Source organism: Ornithorhynchus anatinus, chromosome X2, assembly GCF_004115215.2.
Source record: "Ornithorhynchus anatinus isolate Pmale09 chromosome X2, mOrnAna1.pri.v4, whole genome shotgun sequence".
In the NCBI taxonomy this organism is placed as follows: domain Eukaryota; kingdom Metazoa; phylum Chordata; class Mammalia; order Monotremata; family Ornithorhynchidae; genus Ornithorhynchus; species Ornithorhynchus anatinus.
The window spans coordinates 18,144,494-18,156,866 of record NC_041750.1 but is presented as its reverse complement, the minus strand read 5'-3'; the positions used below and the strand labels follow the sequence as shown (position 1 = coordinate 18,156,866).

The following is a 12,373-nucleotide window of genomic DNA, read 5'->3' as shown; positions in this document are numbered from 1 at the left end:
GCCCCTGGCGTCTCTCGCTCGGCTCTCGCCCGTCTGTCCTTCCCTCCCTCCGCTATGTTTCTGGAGGAGGTGGGTGGGGCTCATGGCGGCCAGTCGCGTCAGCCCAGTTTTGGCAGCCTGTGATCGGTCGGCCTCCTTGGCCCGGCCCAGCCTCCCCACTGTCCCATTGGCCAGGCCCCGTGGCCCCGCCCTGCTTTCCTGGAAAGTTCTTGGAAATCCATCAAAGGTATTTCCTTCCACGGGCGCTCGCTGTCAGCCGGCCAAGCAGTCCTCGCAAAAGCAAACAGCCGACAACTTTGTCGCCGGGTTCCTGTTAGAAGCGAGCTCATCTCTTCCGTCCCTGAAGCACTTGACCAATTCCCTGGACAGTTTTTGTCTCCAGGTCCCCAGTCTGGGAGTCATGCGGAACTGACATCAAGACATCCCTTACGGAGAAGTCTATTTATACCGGGTATTTTTTTTTTCAAATGTCGGAACAGTGATGTGAATACAATACAATTCCAGGAATCCTCCGCTTCCTGGAATAGATTAAAAGAGGCAAACAAAAGATTAGTCAATTGTGTATTCCCCCTAAACCCCCCTCCCTCCGCTCCCGCCTCCCTCTCTCTCTTCGCTTCGACCAGAGCTCATTACTTCTAGAGACGGCAGCGGAGCAAGGCGCGTTTCTTTCTCCTCCTCTTCCCTGATTTGGAGGCGGGGGGGGGGAGAGAAAAATTATTCAGAGTTATGTACTTGAAGTGAGTGTGGTGTTTTCTGATGTGGGGCTTTCGGGACCGTGGAAGCACCGAGATGCATTTCGAGGTCATAGTGAAGGAGATTCGGTGCCTAAGAGATCGGTCTTTCTGAGATACCTTTTCTCGGAGGGTTCTATTTCGAAGTTATTTTCCATTTATTTATTCATTCATTCATTTATCGATTATTTTTTAGATCCCGTTCGGGACCAGATCATTTCTCTCTCCCAAGTTCCTGAGCCTAAACCGAGAGGTTTTCCAGGGCAGGCTTCTCCGTGTCCCTAAGGGAGCAGACAGGACGGTGGTCGCAGCGATCTGTCTCGCTGCCTTCTTTCGTGTGGAGCAAGAGAAAGAAAAAAAGGAGACAAACAGGAGGAGGAAAGGGAGACCGTTTTTTGGCCGCCTTGAGAATTGGTTGCTTTTTCCTTCGGCCTGGAGTGACATGATCCTCTCTGTTCAGGGGTAAGGTAAAATACAGTCTTTACTTTTAAAGCGCGAGTTGAGAAAAAATGACTCGAGCGCATGTCTGTCTGAGTTTGTGAGTTTGCATGTTTTTGTTGTTGTTAGTGTAAAGGGAATGAAATGGTAAGGATTTCGGGTGTGCATGCTCTTCTTAGGTGTGAAATCTTCTGGGTCCTTAGAGCCCTTTCTAGGAAGAGATGAGACAGGGGAGGATGTTGCTTGTTTTAACCTGAGAGACATGCGAAGAAAGTTGGAGCTGTCAGTTTGCCTGACAGAAAAAAACTAGTTATCCACATAGACTTTTCAGGGATTTCAGGTGTCGTCTGTGTTCTTTTCCTGTTCATAAAAGTTTTCTTTTTACACAACTAGTATTGAGAACTTATGAGAAACTTTACATGTACTGTTATGGGCCACCACATATTTAAGTTCACAACATCGATTGTATACTTTCAATTATTTCTAGGCTACCGCAGGAATCACTTATGGAACGTAGAAGGCTCCAGGGACTGTTTCCTTCCTTCTGCTACCTAACCTTGTGTCTGGTTTTTTTGTTTGTTTGTTTAGGCTTTTTTGTTTTTTGTTTTTTATGACACTTGTAAAGTGCTTACTTTGTTCCAAGCACTGTACAAAACTCTAGGGTAGGTAAAGTATAATCGGGTTACACACAGACCGTGTCCTACATGGGGCTCAGTCTCAACAGGAGGAGAGAACAGTAATTGGATCCTCATTTTACAGATGAGGAAACTGAGACCCAAAGAAGTCAAGTGACTTACCCAAGGTCACACAACAGACAAGTGGTGGAGTCAGATCCTCTGACTCCCAGGCTCATGCTTTTTCCATTAGACCACACTGCTTCTCGTCTGGTTGTGTTGCCTTGCCCTTTAGTTAACTATTTCCACTTGATAAATCTGAGCCTTAGCAAATATTTCATGATGCTCAGCCTGCATTTTCCTATACTTGGTTTCATGTTGATTTTCAGTTCCTGTGGAAGAGTCCACAGCCAAGTCAATATTATTGGCTTTTTTAATGAAGTAATGTCAAGTAGTGTCTTGAGATCTCTTTGTATTGCAGCAGCTACTTATCCCTTTTAAAGGCTGCTTATTCAACAGAATAAGGTAACTAGGTTGATTTTCTTCCTATACTAATAGCTTTGGTACTAAAGACCTTTGTGTTTTTTTGTATTATTTTGCCAAGGGGATGTCAGTGAATGTTATTGTTCAATTTTGTCTCTCCAAAAATCTATACTCCACTTGCCTTTTCCCAATCTTAGTTACTCTGGCATGTCTCCATGCATTTTTCTAAAAAGAATAGTAAGTGGTGGGACACATATCAAGTCCTACTGATTTGGGCATCAGGCAGACTGTTTACCATGTCCCACATCCTCTCCGTTGCCTTCTGCACCACCTTTTCCCTGTCCACTAGAGGGATAAGGTATCTGTGATTTTATTGCTCTTTCCCTCTCTTTAATACAGTATTATTATCATCATTATTAAGATGCATTTTTCAAGTTCAGGCGACCAGCTCTAGTAGGATCCTCATCGCTTCTGACCTCTTCCGGGACTTATGGGCCTGCGTTCTCCTTACTCCCTTTATTTCCGGTGCCATTAAAACAAAAAAATCTTTTACACTTTTCCTTTGCATATTGAAGTTGCAAGAAGAGGATGAAGCGAAAAAGCTGTAATATTAGTGCTTTATACCCTTCTCATTTACTCTTTCAGGATTTCCCTCTTTAAAAAAAACACCTCAGTCTTTAAAGAATGCTTGATGTTACCTTTTCCTTCAGTCTTTCCTTAACGGGAGGGCACTGGGTGGCAGAAATCGCTTTCCTATCCTAGCAACCCCTAGCCTTTAGGAGCTTTCCTGGCCTGAGTTTGCATGACAGCATACAGATTCGATTTCTTTATTTCCCTTTAGTTGGAAATAAAGGATGGTTTTGCTTCTGCCTCTAACTGATAGAACAGTAGGTTTCTCAACTGCAGAATTTTAAGTTCAATTCAGGTTTCAGTATATAGAGCCTGTTTTTCTTCAACAGCAGTCCAAATGATGCAGGTCGTCGTAGGATTACATATCCTATGATTTTGAATAGCTATATTGCCGATCAGAGTATCGGAGAACTACAGCCAGGTGCCCAGCCCAGATTCACCACTTCCTGTTTCAGAATTCAAGCCCAGGTTCAATCTCACTGATTGAAAAAAATATATTTTAACCCCATTTTCTTCCTTCTCCCATTGGTCTGCAGATGAGTCTATCAGTAATAAAGCTTCAGGTATCAGAGTCATGTCACACCAAGTATGATACGGCAAGATTGGTGCTTTTGGCTTTGGGAGTTGTTCCCTATGTTCCCACACCCATTTGGAGGTGATAAAATCAGCCAATGCTAAAAAAAAATAAAATACAGTATGTGCATATGTGTGTAAAGAAACACATCCACCTCTGGGATCCTCTAAAAAGAGAATGTAAAACAAAGAAAGGAACAAAAAGTACTTTAATCTTAGTTATAGGAATATGGCCTCCTTTTTACATGGACATTTTGTATTCTTTTAAGAAATAAACCCCCTGGTTGGGACAGTGGATTAGTCGGATCCTTGTTTAAAATTGGAAGGCGTGCTATTTCCTCAGAAAGTGCCCAAATCGGGTTATGCCTACTGAGTTACGGAGGTTTCGGGATGGAGGGGAATGAGGGCGTGGATTAGGCGATGGAAAACTACTGAAGTGAAAGACGTGAAAACTGAGACAGAGCCTTATAATAAGCAAATTGTTAAGACAATGCCTCCTGTGGGCTTAAGGACCTGGGCAGTCGTTCTTGTTCCTGGCTCCCAGGGTGGATGAATGAGAGCAGGTTCAAGGTTATGCTGTGTATCAGAAATCAGAGAGCACAGGATATTCCCTTGTCTCTCTCCTTTCCCTTAGCCTGAAGAATCTGAGTCTGTAATACCAGGTGGCTCTTGCTGGCACAACAGACTTTAAAATCCAAGGACTGGGCTCAAGGGTAGCCTCAAAGTCTCAAGCATTTTTTTTTCCCAAGAAGGAACAGCTCTATATCCAGTTGGATTTATGATCCAATCAGCAATATTTTAGTTTCCAAGGAGGGAAGAGACTAGGAAGCAGCAGGAAGGATTTCTGCCCTTCTATCACCAAGCTTCTTGTCTGGCTTGAGTATCTTTCAGCGGAAGGCTGCCGGGCCAGTTTGGAGGTAGGTGACGATTTGGGGGTCAGAGGAACTGAACCGGCAGGTGTGGGAAGTCAGGTGAGGCTTTTCCTAGAAGAAAGGGCTGGAGACTTAAGCTCTGCTTTTTTCCCTTTTGCCTTCTCCTTGGACAGCTTAGCCACACAAAGGAGCTCTAATGGGCTTTAACAAAGCCACTTCTACATGGTAACAAAAGAAGTCACTAGACAAAGGAAAGAAGGCAAACCCTTATAAAGAGATTCTTAAACAGAGGAGAGAGAGTGAGAGAAAGAGAGTGTGTGTGTGTATGTGTGTGTGTGTGTGTGTGTGTGAGAGAGAGAGAGAGAGAGAGAGAGAGAGAGAGAGAAAGGATCAGGATCAGATCAGCCTGTTTCAAGTTCTGAATTATCACATTAATTCCTTATCTAAGAGATAGAGACAAGCTTGGAAATTCGTGGCCCATCCCTCTTTTGCAGCCCTGGGATAGGGACACCCCATGGATGAGGGTGTATCTGTCAACTAGCCAGAGAGGAACAATGAATAGTGAGCTAAACAGCGGGGTTAAGAATCCCGGGTTGTAATTTCAGCTCAACTCCTGCATTGCTGAGGGATCCTGGGCTTGTGCCCTTTGTCCTGCCCTGGCCTCAGTTGACTCAGCTGTAAACGAGTAAGTACTTTTCCTCCACAGACCACCTTCTGAAACTGGCCAGAAGGGCTTGGAGCTTCTCAGAGAAGTCGGGCTTGTTAAATGCAACATCATCATACTTCAGGCGTTTTCTCAACTCTACCTTCCTTTCCGCACCCCACTCGTAATTCCTGTGTTCTCATTTCACTAATTTCTGCTGTGGCTGCCTTGAGAACCCAGACTATTGTCTTTGGAGGTGGGGCAAAGGAAATTAGAATCTTCATATGAAGGCAGAACAGTTTATGTTGAGGCAGAACAATTTGATGAACAATACCAAAGGGGTTGAATTGGGCTCCAGTGTGGACCCCTGGAGAAGAAACAAAGGGAGTCTTCTAAATTTGCTCCCTCCTTGGGGTAAGGCTCTTCCAAAGCCTGAGTTGATGGGAGACTAGAAACTGGAAATGAGCAGAACAGGGCAATTGGAGAAGCCTCGGGTCTCCGGTACTGGAGATAGAGGGCTGCTCCTCTCAGATCTGGGCATCTGAACCAAAGCTGGGAGCAAAAGGGTTAACCGAATGGGAAAGTGTCCTGCCAGGCAGGCTTAGATCTCAGAATTGTTGGGAGGGCCTTGGCGAGGCAAGAAAGCAAGTAGACTGTACTGCTGATAATGGGATCAAAGGCCTTTTCACCCTGACCCAGTTGGGTCGAGAACTGAGGTTTGTCAGGGTACGGCCTCAGCCCTAGTCCTTGTCTCCTTTTGCCCATTCCTCTGCATGTGGTTGAAAATTGCTTTTGCCTGCTGTTGGGGACCTTATGGAGAATAGGGTAGGGGTAAAAGGATTGTTTTACATCCCGCCCCCCTACCCTCCACCCCCAGAAGATAGAAGCCAATTAAAGCTTCCCCCTCATCCCAGAATTGGGAAACAGGAAAAGTTGCATTGACTTGAAGACTTTTGGATAGGAGGAGAAAGTGGGAAGGCTCAGGTGGGAAAGGGAAAGAAATAGCCCTGAGAGCTCAGGAGGCCACATCATCTCGGCACCAGGTTTAATTTCTTTGGAATCTCCCAGCTTATGGAAGTCTCTGCCTTGTGACTTTTGATCCCACTTAGTGGGGAATTATCCTTCAGGTTTTCTTGGGCTTTTTCTATAGGAGGCTGGTAAGGAGACAGCCATCGAGTTAAATTATTCTACAGGAAACCCAGGATCCTTGGCTCATTTTCACTCTTCCTTCTCACTGCAGAATACTTTCCTTGGCACAGTGAGCAAACCGGGTCTCCTCAGAGACACCCTGACCTCTATCTGCCCAGGTGAGAAAATATGGCAGGAAAGCAGAGCTAAGCAAGGGATGCTCACAGGCCCCTATGGCACTATGAGTTTGGATGGAAGAGACCTTTTCTTCCGGAGGAACAAGTAACTTCCTGTGCTGACTGTAGCTAGATCTGGAATAGGAAGAGGGGAGGAGGGAAATGGACTGAGACTGAGTTGCTCTAAGGATAGGGCATAGGGCAGGGCAGGTCTGAGCTAGGGCAGCAGGAGATCTGGTGGGCAAAGGGGATTAGCTGTTCTCTTTCTTCCCTCCTCAGTTGCTTTATTTGACTTCATTTAACTCTGTACCTCATTTTCTCGGTCTTGGCAGCAGTTCTTTGAAGTGGTAGACGAGCGCCTGTGGGGCTGTTGCATTACATCACTGAGTTTGAATAGTAGGAGATGGGCAGGCTTGAGCGCCCAGAGACTTGCGCTCCTTTGAATACAGATAATATCACATTCTCAGCCCATTAAATCCCAGGAAGTTTCTCCTGTTGGAGTCCCATTCCAAGGGATGCATCATCTTCCCTCTCTTCAGCTGAATTCCTTTTCCCCAGCCAGTAAGTCCTGGCATCGGCATTCCTGCTACCTTTCCTCCTCACATCTTTGTCTGGCCAAGGCTGACCACACCCTCTGGGGCCCGTTGGAGTCCTGCTATGAAAGAAGCCTTGTTTCCTTGGTAGGGGGAATTTGAAGAAACACTTGCAATTGGAAACTGGTTTCCCAGGGGCCTCAGCTGTCCTGAGGTGGAGTGTGGACAAGAAGATTGAGCAATGGGGTGTGGAATTTACTTTAGGAAGAGATGCCAAGAGAGAGAGAGAGAGCAGAGGAGTGGGACTTAGTGGGATTGTGATGCTACTGGCTCAGAGTGACTTCATTAGGCTGCATCATTAAGGTCAGGTGGGTGGGCTATGATCAGGAGAGATGCATTATACGACCCTCAGGAACTCTAGGCCCAACCAACACTAATCCTGGAATCCTGATCCCGCACTTCAGAAAGCAGCACAAAGAGAGTGATCTAGAGCCAGACAGATGCTCAGTGGTGCCTTTGGCTCACATAGTGTGTCCTCTCTTTCAGACCCCATCTGTTTCTGGAAGAGGAAAATATCAGGAGGTTATCATTCTCACACGGGGCAGACGAATTGCAAGAGCAGGTCATGCAACCACTGTCCATCACAGCTTTCCAGGAAGAGTCAGCCCCAAGCCAGGTGGCCCCTAGGTTGGAGAACGACCTGCCCATGGTGCGGGATCCAGAGGAAGATTTGTTGTGCATTGCCAAGACCTTCTCATACCTAAGAGAATCTGGTAAGGAGTCACTACCCCATAGGGAATGCTGGTCCTCTCTGTGAGCCAGACTTGCTTTCCCATCCCCTTTTTACTTTCCCCAAGATATTCACCTTCATGTGGATTGGTTGGGGCTTGCTCATCCTTCTTTCCTGTATCATCAGTTGCTCTGACCTCAGATCTCAGCCTCTGTCAAACCAGGGTCAGTTTCACAAAGGACTCCACATCCACCAGAGATATCGGCTTTGCCGTGAAACCAAAATATTATGTCTATTTTCTGCATAAGCCCCAGTCATGCCAATGATGATCTCATCCCCCTTTAGCATCAATCAGCTCAGCCATGAAAAAGGCAAGAGCATAGCTGCCTGGATCTCAGCTCAGTGGGTCCCTTTGTCTCCGAGCAATTTCTCGGTGTCTTCCTAGAAGTGGGCCCGCTCTGCTTTGCCGTAGAAAAGTGAAAGGGGCAGCTGAAGAGACCAGGCGCTTTCAGGGCCTTCTCAGTAACAAGGGCAACGCCTCTTTCTCCGCTTTCCCCCAGAAGACCACAGTTGGCGCTGGCATCAGTTTTGGTAACAAGCCATTTTATCAGTAGAGAAGACTAGGGGCTCTGGCCTGATTGTGGAACCTCATAAACAGAGGTGTGGAAAGTTGACTAAGGGGCAGCAGTTAAGCTACAATCAGAAACTGGTGAACCGGACAGCAAGGGTTGTTGTGCTACCCACTGGGGAGTGAATTCAGGCTTTGCCGGTGCCAGGCTCTGGGATGAGTATTCACGTTTTAGGGAGAAGGGAAATCATTTGGATCAGGTGTCCTAGTCAGTGTGTGGCAAAACTGGAAGAGGAACCAAGAAGTCCTTGCCTTGCATGCTCCCATTCTGATCAGGTAGTGTGACTGGCCATCTTTGATTTATAGTCTTGGAACTAATAATAATAATGATAATCATATGTGCCAAGCACTGTACTAAGCACTGGGATCTATACAGGATGAGCTAAAATAAACTAAGCAGTCAAGATTAACTGCCCCCTCCCCTCCAAAAAAATCTGTTCCTTGCCCGTCCGCCCACATCGAGGCAACTCTGGAAGGGAAATGAATGAAATACCATTCTTATTCTTTGCTTTTCACTTGCATGTGTTGTTATTTGCCCTCGGGGGTAGGGGAGTGGCTGTTTCCAAAGCTACATGAGTACCAACTTTCTCCTCTGTGGTCTTTGTTTCCAGGCTGGTACTGGGGATCCATTACTGCCAGCGAAGCCAAGCAGCATCTCCAAAAGATGCCCGAGGGTACTTTCCTGGTGCGAGACAGCACCCATCCTAGCTACCTGTTCACCCTTTCAGTGAAGACCAACCGGGGTCCCACCAATGTACGCATTGAATATGCCGACAGCAAATTCAGGCTTGACTCCAATTGCCTGTCCAAGCCCCGTATCCTGGCCTTTCCAGATGTGGTGAGCCTCATCCAGCACTACGTTATGTCTTGTACGATGGAAAGCAAAAGCGATGCCCCCTACCCGCCCCCGTCCCCACTCCCACCCTCCCAGAAGGACTCACCTTCAGCCGTGGCTGCCATGGTGGCTGTGCATCTCAAGCTCATCCAGCCCTACGGCCGCAAGAACAGTGCCCCCAGTTTGCAGCACTTGTGCCGTTTGAGGATCAATAAGCTGACCAAGGAAGTTGACCAGTTGCCTCTCCCCAAGCGGATGGGGGACTATCTAAAACAATACCCTTTCCAGCTCTGAGAGGGGGTCTGCTGCCCATCTCAAGGGGCCAGGAGACACCCACAGAGCCCAGCCCGCTCCACATTTTTAAAGGATAAAGGAGCAGCAGAAAAAGATGAGGCCCTGGGTTTCTGCCCCATCGGGCGGGCACTGGGCGGGACACTCCCAATAGTAAGGGCTGTGTCTCTATCCCCTCCTCTCCCCTCCCCCAATTATAGTCACCCTACCATTGGACCTGCTCACAAACCGTGGAATGGAGGACAGGCTTACAGACTGGTCCTGCCAGGAGCGGGCATCCCGGGCACACTACCTGAATGTCAGAAGTCCCATGGCACCAACTCCTTCAGACTGAGACCTTAGCATTGCCCTCATTTCTATTTATTTCTGTGGCTGTTTCCTTAATCTGCAGTGTCTCGGCAGTGCTGAAGATTTTTTTTTTAATCATGTTGCTCACTAATTCCTCTTTTCTCCTGGCACCTGCCCAAGCTCAGATCACCCTATTAACCCTGAATAGCTAGTAGGGGTATTACCTTCTTTCCGCTTTCCTTTGCCTTTAACTATTCACACACACACCAGCTACCTGAACTGAAGAGTCTTTCTCCTGGCCTGTCACCACCTGCCCCAATCCCACCTCCTGAAGAAAAAAAAATAAGAAATCAAACTCTAGGGGATGCTAACTGAGATCTTGAGGGAAGTCACTCAAAGAAGCACAAGATAATTCTAGCAGATCAAGAAAGCTGCTCATGGGAAGGGAGGGGTCTAGGAATCGTCCCTTATGTAGCTCACTCTCTGCCCTCACTAAAGTCTAGGAATGGGTTAGGGAAGAAAATGGCAGAGTCTCAGAGGGCAGGCTAGAGAGGTCTCTCCTCCCTGTCCCCGGGTAGAGGTGGATACACGGTTTCACAATATTTATTTATTTATTCTATTTGTGAAAAATAATATGGACGTGATGCTGGGTGGCAGCAGATCTATTGCCTCTCCTATCACTGTGATGCTAGCCCATCTCCTTAACACGTTACAGAACAGCCAACTGATGCTTAGTGGTCTCAGTGAGACCCATGTATATATTTTTTTTTCCCATTATTTCATTTGTAATTGAGAATCTTTCTCTTGAATGAAGTGTCATCTAATCCAAACCAGTATCACCTCTGCTCCAAGTCCCCCAGAAGAAAAACATCGTATTTACTTGCATAAATTGCCCCACTTTGGGGCATACATTGTACAACCCTAAAATAAGGGAGGGGCTATTATATGGGGAATTACGTTTAGCAGTATAGGGAGAAAGGAGAAAAATGAGAGGAAATGAAGAGGAAAGGCAGGGAAAAGGAAGAGGAAGGTCAGAGGGCACTTTAGTCTCACGTCTATTGCACTCCCCAGGGGATGCATACAATAAGCACTCAATGAATTATGGCAATCCTCCCCCCTCCCACCCTTCTCTTTCTCCCCCAGCGTGTGCTGTGTCTCAATGAGGATACTCCACATACTCCCTTGCAAGCCTGTATTTGGGTCATTTTCACATTCTGACCCTTCTCCTCTTCCTACCCCAGTGCATGCCATCTTCACTGCTTACAAAAATTATCTTCTATTTCCTCTTCAAAAATCAGGGGGAATTATGTGGTGGAGGCAATTATGTGAATAAATATGGTAGCTGCTTCTCCAAGTCTATCTGTCTCATCACAACCAGTCCCTGGTCCAAATAATCTTTGAAATTTTTGATCCGCTTCTTTTTTGACCCTTGAGTGTGAAACCAAGATAATGAAAAAATGAGTCTGTCACAAAAAGAAAACAGTCACACACTCATCCATCCACAAGTCATCCAGTTAAAATGTCATTAAGCAACTCTCCATTTTTTTTTCATGCCTCTACACATTGTGGTTTAGTTTTCACAATTAGATTTTGGGTTGTGTGTGGGTGGGCGTGAGTGCGTGCACTTGTGTGTGTGTCTGTGCGTGCACATATGTGTTCCTGTGTAAGAAATTGGCTTCACATACTACTGTACCCATTCCCTTCCTCCTTGACTCTTGGAAGGTGATCAAATAAGAACAAAAAAAGGAAAACCCACACAAATCCAATAAACAATTTACATTATAGTTGTAGTAATAATTATAATAAAATAATAATGGTGATAACAATACAACCCTACTGTGTTGGGCTTCATTTATACTCAGAGCAACTGATGCTATTGGAACACCAGAAGGGAAATATTGCTACTGAAAACATACTGTGGTTACACTGCCGTTCTGCCCAGGACATAAGTACCATATGAAGGTGGGGAAGGAAGCTTAATAACGCTTATTAATATGGCTCCAGTCTAAAAGAAGAGGAGAGCTAAGGGGGGTTAGTGCAGGTGACCTAAGCTTTGTGGGATGTGGGCAAAATGGAAGTGGGGGGCGGGGGGCACATCTGTGTTTCTTCCCTGGGCAATGTCTCAGTAGGAAGGAAGGGAAAAAAACTTGGGAAGATCTGGCCTCAAGTGGAGATGGGGACATTTGGCAAGGGTCCAAGGGGGCACTTGAATAATGCAAAATGGGAAAGCTATGTCTGGGGAAACGGTCCTTCTTGATTTAGTAAAAAGTGATCCCTTTTCTTTCTCTCTCTTGCCCTTCCAAATTCCATGAGATTACCCGGAGAACAGGGGTGGAACAACACCCATGTCTTCTTGGTTGCCCAAGTCTTGCATTTATAGTGTGTCTGCTGTTCTAATATAACCACACCATGCGGCAAGCAGAGGCCACCAAAGAATGAAACTCAAACCAGTCCACTTAATTCTTTGGGAACAGCTCTGAAAAAAAGGTGTGGTGGGGAGAAGTAGAAAGTTAAATGACCTCTCTCTTCATAACCTTTGGAATGGTCTCACTTGTAGTTGAAAGGTACCGGGGACAATTTATCCCAGAAATGTTTTGTGATTCTTCATTCAGGGAAGAGGTAGGGAAGCCATGGCAATGCTCAGCTTCAAAATCTTCTTGGTGAACTCCTTGAAGTTTGGGGGCCTCCCTGCATTCAGAGCCTGACTTGATTAATAAGCCTATTCAGGTTTTTCAAGACATGTATTATCTCAAGTCCGGTCAGTATGCACTGGGAATTTA

At 46.2% G+C, this 12,373-nt stretch overlaps 1 protein-coding gene across 1 annotated transcript; it reads left to right on the top strand.

The window, feature by feature from the left end:
• The first annotated feature begins 774 nt into the window (after window positions 1-774).
• On the top strand, window positions 775-11,424 carry CISH (cytokine inducible SH2 containing protein). The gene is made up of 4 exons (XM_001513444.5): window positions 775-801; window positions 928-1,193; window positions 7,368-7,594; window positions 8,791-11,424. The coding sequence occupies exons 1-4, from the start codon at window positions 790-792 to the stop codon at window positions 9,306-9,308; spliced, it is 1,023 nt and encodes a 340-aa protein (XP_001513494.4). The 5' UTR covers window positions 775-789; the 3' UTR covers window positions 9,309-11,424.
• The last annotated feature ends 949 nt before the right edge of the window (window positions 11,425-12,373 follow it).